Below are 21,816 nucleotides of genomic sequence, written 5' to 3' on the forward strand. Positions count from 1 at the left end.
ATGTTGTGTTTGTGGTAAACAGCCATGGATCAGGAGCAGACTCCTGTGTGAAAGCACAATCCGTGCTGCTTCTGTACCACACATGGACTGCATACACACTGCAAACAGGGTATGTGTGAACCACACATACAGCTCACAGAATCAGGCTTGTGCTGTGTAAGCTATTGTGCAACAATTACACGATTGTAAAAACAAAAATACAGTGCATGATCACACATTTAGGTGAGATAAATATATATTTTGGAAAAAATGGCCCCCCTCCACTCCTTAAATGAATTCGTTTTTTTTTTTAAATCCTCTCACAAGAGTCACCTAAGAGAGGAATTAATTTTCAAAAATGAAATTCAGGCCCATGATAAAAGGAAGGATTTAAAAAGATCAGTTTCGGTGATCGGATAAGCAGATACTGCTTTCTGTGATCGGCGATCGGTGATTGACCTCAAAAATCCAGAGCACCCCTAAAATTGTGCATAAGACAAGGGGAGTGTGGTAAAAATACTGTATGTTGGTTTTCTGGTCATAGTTCTTACCACATTATGCTAAGTTTTAGAACGTGATTTTAGATTATCTACAGCGTATACCAAAACATAATAAAAATACACACTGTAGAGTAATACTTTTTAAATGATTTTTCAGTGATCCAACTGTCATGAAAAACACGTGATAATACTATTGATAACAGAATCATGAATATTTCATTGTCTTTTGCGCCATACACACAATAATCTTCAATAGACTATAGCTTGCCATGATAAATGTTCTCTGCTGCTTCAGTAAAGGACATTACATGACTGCCTCTACTGATCGTGTCTTTCCTGTGTTAGAGCATTCCCTGTGGTCCTGCGTAACACACCATGATCACGAGTGATCCCTTTGCTCTGTGCAAGCATTCTCACTTGCCACATCTGTATATATATATATATATATATATATATATATATATATATATATATATATATATATATATATATATATATCCATTTAAAAAAAAAAAAAAAAAAAAAAAAAAATATATATATATATATATATATATATATATATATATATATATATATATATATATATATATATAAAAAAAACTCCCCAGAAAAAAGGGCACTTTCTCTTGAGGAAGAAAAAGGGCAGGTGATCAAATCCCCCTTTGATGTCTATGTGTGCACATGCCTTATCTTGTGGATATTTCAGCAAATGTTGCTTCACCTAGAAATAACGTCTACAATAAAAAAAAAATATATATTCTAATCAAACACTGCTGATTTTGTCCAGAGTTAGGCTATGCTAAACATTTTATTTGTGTAATTAAAGTTTAAATGGTCTAAAAAAAAAATGCATTCAACACCGCAAGTGCAGGCGGAGCACCTTCAGAATGCAGAGGAACCATATTCTAAAAAAAAAAAAAATTGTATTTTCGATGCTTCAAAAAATTCTAACGGACCCTCTGATATCACATGGACTACTTTGATAATGTTTTTATTACCTTTCTGGACGTGGACAGTATACCGTACATACATTCTCAATGGAGGGACAGAAAGCTCTCGGACTAAATCTAAAATATCTTATACTGTGTTCCGAAGATGAACGGAGGTCTTACGGGTTTGGAACGACATGAGGGTGAGTCATTAATGACATAATTTTAATATTTGGGTGAACTATCCCTTTAAGCTGCTTGGATTCATCTTAATTCAATTCACTCACTTTGTTTGAAATAAAATTATATATAATAATATATTATAATAATTTGTTTGTGATTTTTTTTTTTTTTTTTTACTGATGTAGGATAGGCTTTCATATCATGTGCGTTACAAGCTTGGGATGCTGTTACAGTGGCATACGAAAGTTTGGGAACCCCTTGCAGAATCTGTGAAAATGTGAATAATTTTAACAAAATATATGATCATACAAAATGCATGTTATTGTTTTGATTTAGTACTGTCCTGAGTAAGATATTTTACATAAAAGATGTTTACATATAGTCCACAAGACAAAAAATAAAATAAAAAAAAAAAAAATTGCTGAAATTATTAAAATAAACCCCTTCAAAAGTTTTGGGAAACCTTGGTTCCCTTCTGAGGGAACTTCGAACTGCATCCTCTAGCGGTTGCTATGGGGTACGCTTTCAATTTGATCAGTGTCAGAAGCATATATCTAAACGCGACAATATCATTTGCTGGCGACAGCCTGTGACGTCATTACTCAGTGCAACAGTATAAAAGGGCGTCGGGAGAACACGTCATCCAAAATTATATAAAATAAGGAAACACGATGCATTAAGAGCCGGATGGTGAAACCTTTTTTTAATAGTTATGTTTGAGTCCCTCATTTGTCCTTAATGTGAAAATATGGAACTCAAAATCATACAGTCACTGCTGGAAAGGGTTCAAACATGCAAAAGATTCTAGAAAACTGAAGAATCTGCAGGACCTGGTGGATTTATCTGAGGAACAGTGCCCAGTTTAGCTGTTCAGAACAAACAAGGGACTCATGAACAATCATCACAAAACAAAAAACAGCCGTAGATCATCCAGGTAACCACACACAGTATTAAAAACCAAGGGTTTCCAAACTTTTGAATGGGGTAATTTGAATAATTTCAGCTATTTTAGCTATCTTTTATGTAAAAAAAAATCTGACTCAGGACATTACTAAAAAATAACATGCATTTTGTATTATCTTTCTTGTTTTGTTAAAATAATTCACAGAGTCTGCAAGGAGTTCCCAAACTTTCGCATGCCACTGTATGTGTGAGTGTGTGTGTGGTTTCCTACAAAGAAATGTAGAAAATACAAAAGATTAGGCTGCAACACTGTAAAACATCACTGAACTAAGTTATACACATATGCAAATCACATTTCTTATTAATATACATTTATTAACAATAAAGATTAAAAACAAGAAAGATGCACATTACAAATACAATCGTTGTAAATGAGAAACTGTGATGAGTCGTGCAGCAGTAATAACGTAACGATAACAGATACCATTAAAAAACTATCATATTTATTCAAGCATTTAACATTTACAGTATAAGTTTAATTAATTGTCAGTAACTCCTCATCAGTACTTCTATACTGCCACCTGTTGGCACTTTTGTGTAACTTAGAGAACAACTTTTGTTATGTTGAGATCACAAGAAAAATACTCATGATCACGAGAAAACAACTTATGTCGAGATCATGAGAAAACAAGAAGGGGAAAAAATGATGAATGTCCGCTTAGAATGTAATAACAGAGAATGTGTCACCTGCCTCAAGATCTTTTACTGTTTGCACTCCGATTGAGGCACATAAACAAACAAACAGTGCAAATCTACACATATTTACCTATTTGTCACTCAGTCTCTCAGCAGTATACAGGTCCTTCTCAAAAAATTAGCATATTGTGAAAAAGTTCATTATTTTCCATAATGTAATGATAAAAATTAAACTTTCATATATTTTAGATTCATTGCACACCAACTGAAATATTTATAGTTTAATAAAATAGTTTAATATATATAGTTTTAATACTGATGATTTTGGCATACAGCTCATGAAAACCCAAAATTCCTATCTCAAGAAATTAGCATATTTCATCCGACCAATAAAAGAAAAGTGTTTTTAATACAAAAAAAGTCAACCTTCAAATAATTATGTTCAGTTATGCACTCAATACTTGGTCGGGAATCCTTTTGCAGAAATGACTGCTTCAATGCGGTGTGGCATGGAGGCAATCAGCCTGTGGCACTGCTGAGGTGTTATGGAGGCCCAGGATGCTTCGATAGCGGCCTTAAGCTCATCCAGAGTGTTGGGTCTTGTGTCTCTCAACTTTCTCTTCATAATATCCCACAGATTCTCTATGGGGTTCAGGTCAGGAGAGTTGGCAGGCCAATTGAGCACAGTAATACCATGGTCAGTAAACCATTTACCAGTGGTTTTGGCACTGTGAGCAGGTGCCAGGTCGTGCTGAAAAAAGAAATCTTCATCTCCATAAAGCTTTTAAGCAGATGGAAGCATGAAGTGCTCCAAAATCTCCTGATAGCTAGCTGCATTGACCCTGCCCTTGATAAAAACACAGTGGACCAACACCAGCAGCTGACATGGCACCCCAGACCATCACTGACTGTGGGTACTTGACACTGGACTTCAGGCATTTTGGCATTTCCTTCTCCCCAGTCTTCCTCCAGACTCTGGCACCTTGATTTCCGAATGACATGCAAAATTTGCTTTCATCCGAAAAAAAGTACTTTGGACCACTGAGCAACAGTCCAGTGCTGCTTCTCTGTAGCCCAGGTCAGGCGCTTCTGCCGCTGTTTCTGGTTCAAAAGCACACGCCTGTGCACGGTGGCTCTGGATGTTTCTACTCCAGACTCAGTCCACTGCTTCCGCAGGTCCCCCAAGGTCTGGAATCGGTCCTTCTCCACAATCTTCCTCAGGGTCCGGTCACCTCTTCTCATTGTGCAACGTTTTTTGCCACACTTTTTCCTTCCCACAGACTTCCCACTGAGGTGCCTTGATACAGCACTCTGGGAACGGCCTATTCGTTCAGAAATTTCTTTCTGTGTCTTACCCACTCGCTTGAGGGTGTCAATGATGGCCTTCTGGACAGCAGTCAGGTCGGGCAGTCTTACCCATGATTGCGGTTTTGAGTAATGAACCAGGCTGGGAGTTTTTAAAAGCCTCAGGAATCTTTTGCAGGTGTTTAGAGTTAATTAGTTGATTCAGATGATTAGGTTAATAGCTCGTTTAGAGAACCTTTTCATGATATGCTAATTTTTTGAGATAGGAATTTGGGGTTTTCATGAGCTGTATGCCAAAATCATCAGTATTAAAACAATAGAAGACCTGAAATATTTCAGTTGGTGTGCAATGAATCTAAAATATATGAAAGTTTAATTTTTATCATTACGTTATGGAAAATAATGAACTTTTTCACAATATGCTAATTTTTTGAGAAGGGCCTGTATTGTTTGGCAATGGTCACAGAATCTATGAGAGAGAGAAAAACATCCACAGAAAAATCCAAATTAAATCCTGCGGCTCGTGACGATACATTGATGTGTAAAGACACAAAAGGATTGGTCTGTGCAAGAAACTGAACAGTATTTATATTGTTTTTTTTTACCTCTAATTCACGCAACGTCCGAACTGTTAGAACTCTTGTGAATGCACTTCACAGCAGCCTGCATCATCATCATCATCTTGCTTTATGGCGGATTGCAGACTTATAAGTGCATTACCGCCACCTATCTCTCAAGTTGACCATTGACACTCCTGATTGAGATTGTAGATAGAGTGTTAATGGTCCATTTGAGAGATAGGTGGTGGTAATGCTATTATAAATCTGTGATTCGCCATAAACAAAGTCACCTACATCTTGGATGCCCTGGGGGTAAGCAGATAAACATCAAATTTTCATTTTTGGGTGAACTATCCCTTTAATTGAGAACCATTGGTCTAAATGGCAAAATGAAAATCATTAGGTATATCAGAATTTTTATTTTTTTTTATAAGTGTGAGTTAATAATGTAAGCTTTACTTGTGTTTATATAAGACCACATGAATTTAGTTCTACCTCCCTATATTTTTTTTCCTTTTTTTTTTTTTTTTTTTTTTTTTTTTAGGTATCCCAGTTTTTGAGACAACGCCCACCTTGTTCCCACTATATGATCTCATCATTAAGAGCCAACTGCACGAGGAGGGAGAGGCCAGTCTTCCTGCTTTGACCAAATCAATGCTTTTTTATGCAGTGAGTATAAGACATTTAGACAAAATTTTATTAGACAATATTAGACAACATTTTTTATTTTTTTTTGTTATTGTTTGTTGATTCATCTCGATAGATAGATAGATAGATAGATAGATAGATAGATAGATAGATAGATTTTAGACCAAGTCAAACAAAAGTTTTAGTGAGCCAAAATTGGTGAGCAAATGAGTTCATGTCCATATGCATTTGAATTTAATTAAAGGGAAAGGGGACCCAATAACGCATACATAAAACAATACAAAACACAGCACATAAGTAATATGCAAAAAGAAAAAACTTAAACAGACAAACAACAGCTCACTCCCTAAATCATCCACCCATAGTCTACAACTATATCAAACAAACAAAAGCATGTACATATAAGAAAACATACATTTTCATACAAGCATGAAAATCCAAATATGCAAACATAAACCCTAATAAATAAATTGATTAATAAATATAAGTAATTTATCAAAAAATAATAGAAACATAATATTATATATAAGCTTACATATAAGCTTTATGTTGAAACGACCTACTTCACTGAAGATTCTAGGAACAAGAAAATACGGATACTGCATATGCCAAAGGGGGTAAGAAGATATAGATGCAACCAAAAACTGTTTTAAATAAGAGGGACAATTAAAATAAATACATTTGAAGAGAAATTGAAGCCAGTGATATTGCCTTCGGGATTTAGGTTGGAGCCAGTCAATAGCTTCATACAACATACAAACCTACATAAAGAATTGTGAGCAGTGTTTAGAGGTTTTAAGTTGTTATCAGAAGTATTTTGATAAATAATACCCCCATAGTCGATAATATGAAGAATTAAATGTGAGATTAATCTTTTCCTTACTTAAAATGAAAAGCATTTAATTGAACGATAGAGAGAACTCAGACGCCAATATATGATTTTTAATAATAGAATCAATGTGATGTTTAAAGCACAATTCAGGATCGAGTCAAATACCAAGATATTTAAATAGGTCAACTCTAGATAGGAGTGACCCATCTTCAAAACTAATATTTAAATCAAAAGAGTGCGGACCATGGCATCTTTTAATGAACACCCTACTACAGGACTTCTTTTTGTTAAGGACAAGTTTGTTTTTGAAGTCTAACTGCAGAAAGGACTGAATATTATCAAGAAAAAGGTAATGGTCCACCATATCAAATGCTTTAAAGAGATCAATAAAGATTGCATCAGCAGGTTCACAGTTATTTAAAGAAATAAACAAATCATTAGTGATTTTCATTAAGGCAGTGGTGGTGGAGAAATTGGGTCTAAAACCAGACTGAAAAGAAGACAAAATATTAAACTGATTAATATAATTTGATATTTGATTGAAAATAAATTTTAGTGTTGTTTTTTGCTACAGTACAAATAATATAAATTGGACAGTAGTTATTCAGATCAGATGGGTCACCACTTTTAAAAAGAGGAATAATCTTAGCACATTTCCATATGGAAGGTATTGAACAAGTAGACAAAGACAAATGAAATAGATCAGTCAGAGGATACATTAAAATGTGAGATGCAAGTTTAGAAAGAAAATTTAATAGTAAAGTGAGTACCGATGGATGTGAAATACTTATTAAATGCATAAGATATCTGTAAAGGATCAAAGATGTATTCGTTATTGATTATTAACTCTTTTGTGGAGGTTTTTATTTTGCTTATTTAAAATGTTGTTTAAATGGTTCCAGAAATGTCTGGGGTTACGAAAATCTTGAGAAAAACAATAATTTTAGTAATTTGATTTTGCATTCCTTGTCTTAGTTTTACAAATATTCCTAAAATGTCTATAAAGTTCCCAGTCATCTGGTAGTTTGTTCTTACGATATACAGTCCAAGCCTTGTCCCTTTGTTTGCATAAATTAATCAGGTCTGAGTTAATCCAGGGAAGATGACTGCCTTAGACTCGTATTGTTTTCAGAGGAGTATGCTTATTGATTACATTAGTAACTTTAGAGTAAAACAAGTTCCAAGCATAATCAACTGAGGGAATTAACTCAAGCCTATTCCAATAACACTAAGTCATGAATAAAATAGTCAAAATTAATATTCTTATATTGCCTAATAGTAATGTATTTTGGAGGAAGGCGAGGGATTTTTATTTTCCAAACACAATTAACTGAGTGAGATTAATGCTACTAAAAAAATGTTAGCACAATCAAGCCAGTTACAGTTAAAGTCACCCAAAATAATAAGTTCAGTGTGCCTTTCTAGAGAATTAATAGCTGACAAAATACATTTTGTAGAATCAACAGTAGCAGATGGTGGTCTGTAGAAGCTACCTATAGTTAACTGTTTGTTATTAAGAAAATAATACAAACAAATAGATATTCAGATTGACTGATGGTATTACGGAGTTACACACACAGAATTCAAATGAGCAGCATCATATATAGCAACACCACCTCCTCTAGAGGGTCTGTCAGCTCTGAATAAAGCAATTTTAAAAAATTTTCAATTTTAATTTTCTCATCCCTAATTTGATCATGTAACCATGTTTCAGAAATAGTAACAATATGAGGTTTGTAAAAAGAAACCCAGGCTCTTAGAAGATCAGTTTTAGGGAAAAGACTTCTAATATTCAGATGGGCAATTTTTAAGTCTTTAAGATGAATCTATGATTCAAACAATAAGATAATAAATTTATAAATAAAATTAAGTCATAGAATTGATTGGGGGAACATAAGGATAAGAGCTGCAAGACAACATAACCAACGACACATAAAAACATAAAAAATAAAACAAAAACATAAAGTGGTCAATTCTCAGAAAAGAAAAAGAAAGAAAATAGATGACCCAAAAAAGGCTACTACAGGTTCAGTCTGATACGAAAGGACCGTGATTATTCAGCTCAATAATATAGGCAAATAGAAAATAGATAGTAACTGTTGCACAACAGAAATAGCAACTACATATATACATTCCCTGACAAAAATCTTGTCACCTATCCAAATTGTAGGAACAACAAATAATAAACTTGACTTCTAGTTGATCATTTGGAATCAGAGGTGGCTTATATGAAAGGCAGAGGCTCTAGATTATGCTTATTTTACCAAAATAAAATCTTATCATGCCTTGACTTTTAATTATTTAATTTGGACAGAAAGGTCAGATTTTGCTTAGACAAAAGTCTTGTCACATCCTTAAATGATTCAACCAATCACAGATTAGAGTGTCACCTGTGACAAATACTGTAGTTAACACATTCCCAGGTATGTAGAAGAAGAACCCCAGCACACCTAACCTTCATCTGAAATGCATCCTGACCTCTGACAGCATGCCAAAGATTCGACCACAGACCAAAGTGCTGATCATCAAGAGCCTGAAGATCAAGTCTCCTGCTGAGGTGGCAAACATCTTTAATGTATCTAAATGTCAAGTGGAGAGGATAAGAAAAAGATTTGAAGAAACTGGTTCATGTTCATGACAGGCCCAGGTCAGGCAGACCCCATAAGACAACTGTTCGAGAGGACCGTTTGTTGGTTCGACAGTCCGGGGCCAGCCCTTTTTCAACTGCAGCAGAGCTACATAAGAACTGGTCACCAGAAACCGCTGTATCTACAAGAACAGTTTGTCGAATTCTCTCATGCAGTGGTCTCAATGGCCGAATTAGTGCTCAGAAACCAGCATTAAACAGAAGACAACTAAAATATCGTGTTGCATTTGCCAAAGCCCACAGCTTGCAGGAACTGCATCCCAATCGTCGCAAATACTGCAGAAGACCTATTGGAACCCGCATGGACCCAAGATTCACACAGAAAACAGTCAAGTTCGGTGGAGAAAAAAAATAATGGTTTGGGGTTACATTCAGTATGGGGAGAGATCTGCAGAGTGGCTGGCAACATCAACAGCCTGAGGTATCAAGGCATTCTTGCTGCCCATTACATTCCAAACCACAAGAGAGGTCAAATTCTTCAGCAGGGTGGCGCTCCTTCTTATACTTCAGCCTCCACATCAAAGTTCCTGAAAGCAAAGAAGGTCAAGGTGCTCCAGGATTGGCCAGCACAGTCACCAGACATGAACATTATTGAGCATGTCTGGGGTAAGATAGAGGAGGAGGCATTGAAGATGAAACCAAAGAATCTTGATGAACTCTGGGAGTCGTGCAAGAATGCTTTCTTTGCCATTCCAGATGACTTTATTAATAAGTTATTTGAGTCATTGCTGAGACGTATGGGTGCAGTCCTCCAAGCTCATGGGAGTCATACACAGTATTAATTATTTTTCCACTGTACCATGACTTTATGCTCTGTACTGTACATTATTTCTGTTTAGTGACATGTCTTTTGTCTAAGCAAAGTCTGACCTTTCTGTCCTAATTAAATAATTAAAAATCAAGGCATAAGATTTTATTTTGGTAAAATAAGCGTAATCTAGAGGTCTTTGCCTTTCAAATAAGCCACTTCTGATTCCAAATGATCAACTAGAAGTCAAGTTATTATTTGTTGTTCCTACAACTTGGATAGGCAAAAAGATTTTTGTCAGGGAGTGTATATCTATATTTTCCGAACAGAACATGATTCCTCTATTGTATAAATAATAAACCACAGTCTATTAAAACAGCATATCATTATGACTATGTACATCTGATTCGCTGAATCCATTTCCTTTCTGTCTGATTAGTCTTTACCAGGACAGCAGCATTGTTATTTCCTAAATGGTGATGCTCCAGTGCAGGATGGGAGGTCTCTTCAAGGAGCTTATGTTTCCAAGATTCCTTTCAGACATCCTGCTCAGGTGCCTGCTCTTCTCGACATTATAAGACACCAGGCTGCTTACAACACGCTGATTGGTAGCTGCGTCAAAAAAACATATGTTAAGGAAGGTGGGTGTGTTGTCTTTCATAATAATTATTACTTTCACTAAGAGTTGGTAGATTAGTAAAAAATGCTTTTGCCAGTAATTGATGGAACATTTCGATTTAATGAAAAGCACTACCTAAAGAAGAAAATATGATTGCATAAGCAATTAATTATTCTGGCAATTATTTATTTAATATTGTGTGGCATTATATTTTAGTATTAGCAAAAAAAAAAAAAAAAAAAAAACTTATTAATTTTATAAGACTGCAAAAAGTGTACTAGAAATAAGTAATAATAAAAAAAATCAAGCTGTAACCAAACACACACTTGAACAATGCACATAATTTTATATTTTTAGCAGATACTTCTGGACTGCTGCAGTTTGAAGTGTGCCCACTAACTGACTCAAGCTTTAGTGTGTCTTTTCAACACCCTGTAAATGAATCACTTGTCTGTGGTAAGGAAACCACACTTTACATTTTAGGGTTGTGAATTAATGTAAGTGTTAGCTTAAGTTACCATAGTTTTGCCTGGTCTGATGTCTGACTCAGTCTGTTTTTGCTCTCAGTGGTGATGGAGGTGATTGACTCGAGACAGGTAGCCTGTAAGCTCTACAAGGGTTTATCTGATGCTTTGATCTGCACTGATGACTTCATTACCAAAGTAGTCCAGAGGTAGGTACAACAGATGGCAGATGCTTATCTTGAAGACTTTTTGCATTTGTGCTACATATATATATATATATATATATATATATATATATATATATATATATATATATATATATATATATATATATATATATATATATATATATATGTATATATGTATGTATATATGTATGTATATATGTATATATATATATATATATATATATATATATGTGTATATGTGTGTGTCTGTGTATATATATATATGTATATATATATATATATATATATATATATAATATATATATATGTGAGGGGCCGTACAAGCCATAATTCATTCTGGCACTCTCACACGCTTACATTCTCCTTTCACATATAAACCCGATTCCAAAAAAGTTGGGACACTGTACAAATTGTGAATAAAAACAGAATGCAATGATGTGGAAGTTTCAAATTTCAATATTTTATTCAGAATACAACATAGATGACACATCAAATGTTTAAACTGAGAAAATGTATCATTTTAAGGGAAAAATAAGTTGATTTTAAGTTTCATGGCATCAACACATCTCAAAAAAGTTTGGACAAGGCCATGTTTACCACTGTGTGGCATCCCCTCTTCTTTTTATTACAGTCTGCAAACGTCTGGGGACTGAGGAGACAAGTTGCTCAAGTTTAGGAATAGGAATGTTGTCCCATTCTTGTTTATACAGGCTTCTAGTTGCTCAACTGTCTTAGGTCTTCTTTGTTGCATCTTCCTCTTTATGATGCGCCAAATGTTTTCTATGGGAGAAAGATCTGGACTGCATGCTGGCCATTTCAGTACCCGGAGCCTCCTTCTACGCAGCCATGATGTTGTAATTGATGCAGTATGGCATTGTCATGTTGGAAAATGCAAGATCTTCCCTGAAAGATACGACGTCTGGATGGAAGCATATGCTGTTCTAGAACTTGGATATGCTTTCAGCATTGATGGTGCCTTTCCAGATGTGTAAGCTGCCCATGCCACACGCACTCATGCAACCCCATACCATCAGAGATGCAGGCTTCTGAACTGAGCGCTGATAACAACTTGGGTTGTCCTTGTCCTCTTAAGTCCATATGACATGGCGTTCCAGTTTACAAAAAGAATTTAAAATTTTGATTCGTCTGACCACAGAACAGTTTTTCACTTTGCCACAGTCCATTTTAAATGAGCCTTGGCCCAGAGAAAACGCCTGCGCTACTGGATCATGTTTAGATATGGCTTCTTTTTTGACCTATAGAGTTTTAGCCGGCAACGGCGAATGACACGGTGGATTGTGTTCACACACAATGTTTTCTGGAAGTATTCCTGAGCCCATTTTGTGATTTCCATTACAGTAGCATTCCTGTATTTGATGCAGTGCCGTCTAAGGGCCCAAAGATCACGGGTATCCAGTATGGTTTTCCAGCCTTGACCCTTACGCACAGAGATTGTTTCAGATTCCCTGAATCTTTGGATGATATTATGCACTGTAGATGATGATAACTTCAAACTCTTTGCAATTTTTCTCTGAGAAACTTCTTTCTGATATTGCTCCAATATTTTTCGCTGCAGCATTGGGGGAATTGGTGATCCTCTGCCCATCTTGACTTCTGAGAGACACTGCCATTCTGAGAGGCTCTTTTTATACCCAATCATGTTGCCAGTTGACCTAATAAGTTGCAAATTGGTCCTCCAGCTGTTCTTTATATGTACATTTAACTTTTCCGGCCTCTTATTGCTACCAGTCCCAACTTTTTGGAATGTGTATCTCTCATGAAATCCAAAATGAGCCAATATTTGGCATGACATTTCAAAATGTCTCACTTTCAACATTTGATATGTTATCTATATTCTATTGTGAATAAAATATAAGTTTATGAGATTTGTAAATTATTCCATTCCTTTTTTACTCACAATTTGAACAGTGTCCCAACTTTTTTGGAATTGGTTTTGTACATATATTCTTGCTTTCACACACTTACAAATGTAAAGGTTCTTCAGATGTTAAAGGTTCTTTATGAAACCATTTAGACAAAAGAGGTTCTTCTATGGCATCATGATGCAACTTGATTTTTAAGAGTGTATGACAACATTTACAGGATGCATTGATGAGGAGCCCAAACTGGCCAAGGGATGCTTATTGTCCAAGATATTGGTGCTTATATTATAATGAACAATTCTTTGTGACTGTATATTTCAAGTTGGAAAAGACAATAAGTTACAAGACAAGATGGATTAAAATGCTGATAAAGTCAATAAAAGATGAGACATAAACACATGACAGTATGATTGAAATGTTAAAATGTAAATAATAATAATAATGATAATAAAATAAATAAAACACATTTATTCTGTGAAACCTAAAAAAATAATTTGGCACCTAAGTTTTTTTTTCTTACAGGAACCAATGGCTCCTTACTCAATTTTGTTGTGTTTTTTTTTTTTTTTTTTTTTTTTTTGGAGCCCTGTAGCAGTTAAAATGTTTATTGTAAATCTCAACTTATAACATTAATGTAATCAAATTAAATATAAAACCAAAGCTATTTGCCACTGCCAGGGCATTAACATTTTTATAGAAAATATTTCATAGTTATAGAAAAACAAATTCGTAACATCATCATAACATTGTGACAGGCACATTCCGAGTAGAGACCTGCGCTATTGTGGGACCTGCGATATATATATGTATATGTGTATGTGTGTGTGTGTGTGTGTATTAGGGTTGTGTCACCAGCAATGTCACGATACAGAGGCCACGTTACAATACACATCACGATACAGGACTGCACTGAATTTCACCTCAGCAGAATTTAGTAAAACAGCTGTTTATTAAACACTGCATAGTATAGTGCCATTTCTGACTATTGACAGAGCAGGCAGTTGACCTCTGCATTATGAAAGGCCTCCATAACTGTACCACAGTGCAATGGCATATGTTTCATTTTTACATTGGGCATTCCCCACCAGGTACAATATTCTGAATGTTTGCAACTTGTTTTTAAGCCCATAAATAATAATGTACTCGTTCTAATAAATTTATATTGTAATGTACTCATTCTAATATATTCAAAAAATCATATTTACATTGCTGGTAGGTTATCATTGCACAAATTATCACACTCTTTACGTTTAAAAAAAAAAAAAAAAAATTGAAGAGTTCTAAATGAATGCACTGTATTCACTTTATCTAATGCACACACATGCTCAGTCACTCACACAGATCATGTTGCGGTCGCACTCAGTGCTGCCCCGCAATTTTATCAATAAAATAGCTTAATCGCTCAAGAGCTACATTATCTTTCTCAACAAGGAGCTGGTAAAATCATTGTTTCTAAAGGAATTAAAGCTTCACTGTTAATAGAGAAACGTGGCAAAACGGTGGTAATTTATACATACACTGCCTCTCTCTCTCTCTCTAATAGATGAACACTTAGTGAATTACACTTTTCTGAGAATAGAATATTGAAGTGGAGATCGCTAAACTTAAATCTTACCTGTGTTTTTTTATTCTGAAAGCAAGCGCATTTATCCACAGTGGAGAGAGAGTGTGTACACATGGCTGCCAGGTTGAAAAAGATAAGTAGCACACTTGGCAGATATTTCCGTATTGCACAGGTGGGAAGCTCTGTTTCAGGGATTACATATCTTTATATCAGGCAACCCATTTGTTTTCCTCTGCGGCCAAATTAAACGTTGTTGTAGCCTATAAATTATGCTCTATTCATTATTTTTTAGAAACTTCACACTTTTCTACTCAATTTTAAACGTTTTTCAAATTAATATTATTCTATATTATTATAATTATATTAGATTCAAATTAAGCGCAGTCCACTGCTGCACACATGCCACAATATCTATACAGGGCCATCTGTATCTCTGTGATATATATATTAGGGCTGTCCCAGACTAAAGATTTTTCTGGTCAACTAGTAGTCGTTCATTTGAAGCATTAGTCGACTAATCGCACGTTTATTAATAAACCATTTAAAACATAATACCAAGCCTTTAAATTGTCTTCATAGCCTAAAAAGCGCTCAAGCGCACGCATCAAGCTTGCCACAGTGCAATGCAGAAGTAATGATTATGAATGTATCAGGGAAAAACAGTGTTGCAGAGCACAAATTCTGAGTATGGGTCACCATACTAGGCTGTATGTCAAGTCACTTTCACTTTCACTTTGTTTTCGGTTTAAGAAATGAAGTCGGTGACACTGACTTGTATCCTCCGCAGTAGTAATGCACCTGTGTGCATGTTATGCACGGATTACATAATCTGAGAATATTTGTTTTCCATTTGAATTGGTTAATTTGAAAGTAGATATTTTGCTAGATATATTTTAATGACTGTAAGGGAAAGATATAGACAGTTTCGGGCTCAAGTTCACAGACCGAGACGGCAGAAAGCGCGTCCTGTTTTCTTTCATTATTTTTCCAAAATGCAATGTTTTGTTGTCATTGTGAGTGCAGACAAATAAACGTAGTGTCTTTACAGATTCAAAAGATGTATTACTCTTGTCTGTACAATTACAGAGTATTTTAAGAGCAAGTGACACCACCGGTGCCTCCATCTGTCATGCAGTGAGCACTAATGTTCAGCTTCCACACTCCACAGAGACACTTGAACAGTGCACATTTCTCTGGGTTAACATTAGATTGAGCTGCCATGTAAAGTTGCTAATACTTTTCAGATGATAAGCCATATTTGAGGTCCATTAATGATAGGCGAGCGTTTGGATGTCCTGCCATATGTAACTAGCCTATAATACCACATACACCAGCCGTTAATGATCTGTCCATAACGGACTGCGTGTCTTCGCCTGTGGATTATTTATATATATATATATATATATATATATATATATATATATATATATATATATATATATATATATATATATATATAGTCCAGTCTAGAGGTCATGAATGCATGAACTAGCTTTTCTGCATCAGAAACAGGTAACATGTTTCTTAGCTTGGCAATGTTTCTAAAATGGAAGAATGCTGTTTTTGTAACATGGGAAATATGATTTTCAAAAGACAATTTGCTGTCTTAATATAGTAACAGTAACAGTACATCCATCTAGTTGCAGATTGTAATCTATGAGGTTCTGTGTACTGTTTTTTGGTCCATTAAGTAATATCTCTGTCTTATCCGAATTTAATAGGAGAAAATTTCCATTTTTAACACACTCTGTTAGCTTAGATAATTTAGAAATTTCATCTGGTCTCATTGAGATATATAGTTGAGTATCATCAGCATAACATTTGAAACTAATCCCGTATTTTCTAATAATATTACCAAGGGGCAACGTGTATATTGAAAAAAGCAGAGGACCTAGGACAGATCCTTGTGGCACACCATATTGTACTGGTGATACATGAGATGACTCCCCATTTAAATAAACAAAGAGGTAGCGATTGGACAGGTAGGATCTAAACAATCTTAGAGCCTGCCCTTGAATACCTGTATAGTTTTGTAATTGATCTATGAGTATGTCGTGATCTATGGTGTCAAACGCAGCACTAAGATGCAGCCTTGGTCTGATGCAAGAAGTAATTCATTTGTAAATTTAACAAGTACAGTTTCTCTGCTATGGTGGGGGCTAAAACCTGACTGAAATTCTTCATAGAGATCATTTTTTTGCAGGAAGGAGCACAATTGAGCAGACACAACTTTTTCTGTAATTTTAGACTTAAATGGAAGATTTGAAATGGGTCTGTAATTTGCTAGTTCACTAGGATCTAGTTGTGGTTTCTTAATAAGAGGCTTAATAACCGCCAGCTTGAATGGTTTTGGGATGTGACCTAAAGATAACGACAAGTTAATAATATTGAGAAGCAGTTCTTCTGCTACAGGTAACAACTCTTTCAGTAATTTAGTGGGTACAGGATCTAATAAATATGTTGTTGGTTTAGATGCAGTGATAAGTTTATTTAGCTATTCCTGTCATATAGTTGTAAAGCACTGCAGTTTATCTTTGGGTGCATGAAACTGAAGTATTAGACGCTGTAGAATCTACATTTGTTATCTATTTTATCAGTGAAGAAATTCATAAAGTCATTACTATTTAACTGAGGGAATATTTAGATCGGGTGGCATCTGGTTATTTGTTAATCTAGCTACTGTGCTAAATAAAAACCTTAGATTGTTTTGGTTATTTTCTATGAGTTTGTAAATATGCTCGGCCCTGGCAGTTTTTAGAGCCTATAGCTGGACATACTGTTTTTCCATGCAATTCTAAAAACGTCCAAGTTTGTTTTTCTTCATTTGCACTCAAGACTATGAGTTTATTTCTTGAGAGAATGGGTATTACTGTTATATCATGGCACAGTACGTTTTTCTCTAACCTTTTTCAGTTTGATGGGGGCAACAGCTTCTAATGTATTAGAGAAAATAGTGCCCATGTTGCCAGTCATTTCGTCTAGTTCATGTGTCTTTATAGGTACACAGAGCAGTTGAGATAAATCAGGCAGGTTATTTGCAAATCTGTCTTTGGTGGCTGGAACAATAGTTCTGCCTGGACGATAACGCAGAGCCATATAGTTAGTATCAGTAATACTCAGAATGCACGATACAAGGAAATGATCAGTAACATCATCACTTTGAGGTACGATATCTATATCAGTAAGATCGATTCTATGTGATATAATTAAATCTAGCGTATGCTTAAAACGATGAGTGGGCCTGGTGACATTTTGCTTGACTCCAAAACAGTTTATTAGGTCAGTAAACGTCCTAATGCATCATTTGTATTATCAACATGCATGTTAAAATCTCCGACAATTAGCGCTTTATCAATGGTAACCAATAGGTCTGAGAGGAAATCTGCAAATTCTTTTAGGAATTTTGAATTATTTAAACCTGTATCCTGTTTTCTGGGTAACATTGAGAATATCACTATATATTGTTGCAACACCTCCCCCACGACCAGTCTGACGTGGCTCATGCTTATAACAGTAGCTTGGTGGAGTAGACTCATTTAGACCAATATAATCATTTGGTTTTAGCCAGGTTTCAGTCAAGCAGAGTACATCAAAACTATTATCTGTGATCATTTAATTTACAATAACTGCTTTGGGTGTGAGTGATCAAATGTTTATGAGCCCAAACTTTAAAAATAGTTTTTGTTCATTTATTTTACATTTTTTCTGGTCTAATCACGATAAGATTTTTTCTAGATCCTACATTAAATTTATATTTTGACCTCACTATTTGGGGAACAGACAGTCTTAATAGATTGGAAAGCACAAGTTCTTCTATCATTTAAGCAGGTAGAACAAAAGCCATCATAGCAGTTATTTGAGAATTGGCTTACTAGTCATATGGAGCATAGATTCCTGGAGATGTTGTCCAACAGGAGTTCTGCTCCGACTCTGCTGGGGTGCAGGCCATCAGTGCGAAAAAGCCTAGGACGCTCCCAGAAAAGATTCCAATTATTAACAAAGAGCAGTTTCTGTTCTTTACATCATGACAATAACCAGTCATTTAAAACAAAAAAGTCTACTGAACCTTTCGTGTCCTCGTCGATACGTGGGGAGCGGTCCTGACACCATGATCGTCGCTGCGGGCGTTGTGCTGTGCACCGTCTCGATCAGGCTCCTGAAGTCCCTCTTCAGTGTCTCAGTCTGCCACAGCGTGGTGTCGTTAACCCCGGCGTGAAGCACGACTGCTCCGGGGCTCTCGTCGGCCTTCAGGATTGCGGGTATCTGCGCAGAAACATTGAGAACACGAGCACCAGGGAAATAGTGAGTGTGTACTTTACCTTCGGCTAACGTAACATAGAAACTAGAAACTAATTAACTGATTAGAGTGTGGCAACAGGTGTCTTCAATATTAAACCTTTTCACAATATTCTAATTTTCTGAGATACTGAATTTGGGATTTTCCTTAGTTGTCAGTTATAATCATCAAAATTAAAAGAAATAAACATTTGAAATATATCTGTCTGTGTGTAATGAATGATTATAATATACAAGTTTCACTTTTTGAATGGAACTAATGTAATAGATCAACTTTTTGATGATATTCTAATTATATGACCAGCACCTGTACACTGACTGAGCAGTGTTTTTCAGGCTCTGAAGCCACACCTGCTGCATTTGAGCCCAAGGACTACATCTAAGTAGGGCTGCCACTAACAACTATTTTTATTTTGATTATTCTGTTGACTAATTTATGGATTAATTGATTAATCTAAACGATTAATTTCCCACAAAAAAAACAACAAACAACTTTACTTAAGAATATTCTATTAAACTATATTTTATTAAACCAAATGAGATCCAAATTTCTATGAAATCCTTTTTTTTAAAGCAGAAGTAAAGTGCAACATAGAGTGCAAGAAACAAGTGTCCATCTCATAATCCAAATCACTGAAATCAAAGTTCAGTATTATAGTGTAAGAATGACAACATATACACATGTTCTAATCTACTACTAATAAAATTATAATCAAAACACTTTTTAAAGGTGTATTTACCAGAAATGTTATTTACCATAATTTATTTAGGTGAAAAATGTAAATGTGCAGTATTTCTGGAAAAAAGGGAAAAATATATATTTTTTTAATAAACTTAATTAATTGGAGATGCTTTTGATTATTAACATTTAATGGAACCATTAACACGTAATCCAGAAAATAATGGAAAACAGAATTTGGTAAAGATAAAACTGTAAAACTCAATTAATTAGACAGGCTTTTTGATTAATAAAATTAAATTTAACCATTAAAAAAGAGTATAGAAAAATTAAAATGGAAAAAACTGAATTTGGAAATAAAACAGATTTCATGGGCCCTATAATTATAATTTATATATATATATATATATATATATATATATATATATAAAGTTTAACTAGCAAATACCAAAAAGTGCTTATACAGTAGCTAGCTGGCCAGTAAATCAGATATGAAAAATGTAAAATTTATGAGGCTAGGTGTCAGGAGCTAACTAGCTCAAGCTATGATGCTCTTTCTTCTACCTTCTGCTAGCTAGTTTTCTGTTATCCTATAGAAGTGTAGTACTTGTCAAAAGTTTGGACACATTACAATTTTAATGTTTTTGAACATTGCATCTCTTCAAGCCTTACATGCTCATCAAGCCTTCATTTATTTGATCAAAAATACAGAACAAAACAGTAACATTAAAGGGATAGTTCACCCAAAAAAGAAAATTTTGTCATTAATTACTTACCCTCATGTAATTTCAGCCCCGTAAGACCTTTGTTTATCTTCGGAACACAAATTAAGATATTTTTGATGGAATCTGAGAGCCTTCTTACCCTGCATAGACAGCAACGAAACTGAAATGTTCCCAAGTCCAGAAACGTAGCAAGGAGATCTGTAAAATAATCCATGTGACATCAGTGGTTCATCCACAATTATACGAAGCTATGAGAATACTTTTTGTGTGCAAAAGAAAGGAAAAAAAAGAATTTATTCAACAATTTGTCTCCTCCGCATCACCCTGGTGCCATTTTGGAGAATATTCGCTGGACGTATGCTGTTCCGTGTCAGCTGCGTCACGCTGGATCTGTTTCCTATGTTGTTGTGATTTGATCTGAATGGAAACAGCATATTGGTGTGACACAGAACAGCATACAGCAATCTATCAGTCAAAAAAGACTCAACCCATCTAATGAGTCTGCTATTAACCCCCAGCTTAAACAGTCTTTCCATTAGAATATATGGTCGTATAGTATTAAATGCGGATGAGAAATCTATAAACATAACACGGACATATCGTGATCAAGATGACAATAGAGTCTATGCAGCATATACAAGAGGGCATCTTCTGTGCCCCTCCCCATCCTATATGCAAATTGTAAAGGATCAAGTTTGTTTTGCACCTCACAAAGGACACGATCTAACACTATTTTTCAAAACTCTTCATGATGTCAAAGCTACTGGATGATAATCGTTTAAGACCGTTGGTTTTGATGTTTTTGGCATGGACACGATGAATGAAAGTTTCCAGGAAGTAGGTACATAGCAAGTATCCACAGACACTTGAAACAGATGACTGTAAATGACACTAAGCTCCTCCCTACACCCCTCAAGTACCCTACCAGTTATTCTATCAGGACCAGCTGCCTTCCTTATATTAACCCTCTTAAAGTTGCTAAAAACTTATTCTGATGTTATGATTACCTCCTGCCCTATATTCAATTGCTGTCTAACCAAATTCCACTCAGTTTTAAAGTCTGATGTTTCAAATCTACCAAAAAACTTAATTTATTTGCGAAGGCCAAATCATCATACTGTATGATCAAAACATCCTCTCAAGATTCCTCATTCCAAATCTGGATGCTTCTCAGATTAGGCTTGCTGGTTTTAATCCGCTGTTTATAAAGAGGAACCGAATGTATAACATTGTGGTCTGAATCTCCCAAGGGTGGTTTTGAGTACCCCTTATATGCATTCTTAATATTTTCAAAGCACAAATCAAGTACCCTTTCTCCTCTAGTGGGACAAGAAACATGCTGATAAAAAATGAGGCAGTACATGTGCTATGGAACAACCATTAAAATCCCCCAGTACAAATTTAGGAGAGTCTGGTGCAATGTTGCACAACCAAGCAACAACAACATATATAACATTTTCCCCGCCCC

The 21,816-nt window shown here is 35.2% G+C and overlaps 1 protein-coding gene across 1 annotated transcript in view; it reads left to right on the top strand.

The window, feature by feature from the left end:
• Positions 1-21,816, top strand: part of LOC109062073 (mediator of RNA polymerase II transcription subunit 1-like) — a 192,377-nt gene that overhangs the window by 150,201 nt on the left and 20,360 nt on the right. The window contains 4 exon segments of the mRNA XM_042735243.1: positions 5,600-5,724; positions 10,370-10,571; positions 10,910-11,005; positions 11,117-11,222. Coding sequence (XP_042591177.1) covers positions 5,600-5,724; positions 10,370-10,571; positions 10,910-11,005; positions 11,117-11,222 — 529 coding nt within the window.

Source organism: Cyprinus carpio, chromosome B12 (genome assembly GCF_018340385.1).
Source record: "Cyprinus carpio isolate SPL01 chromosome B12, ASM1834038v1, whole genome shotgun sequence".
NCBI lineage: Eukaryota > Metazoa > Chordata > Actinopteri > Cypriniformes > Cyprinidae > Cyprinus > Cyprinus carpio.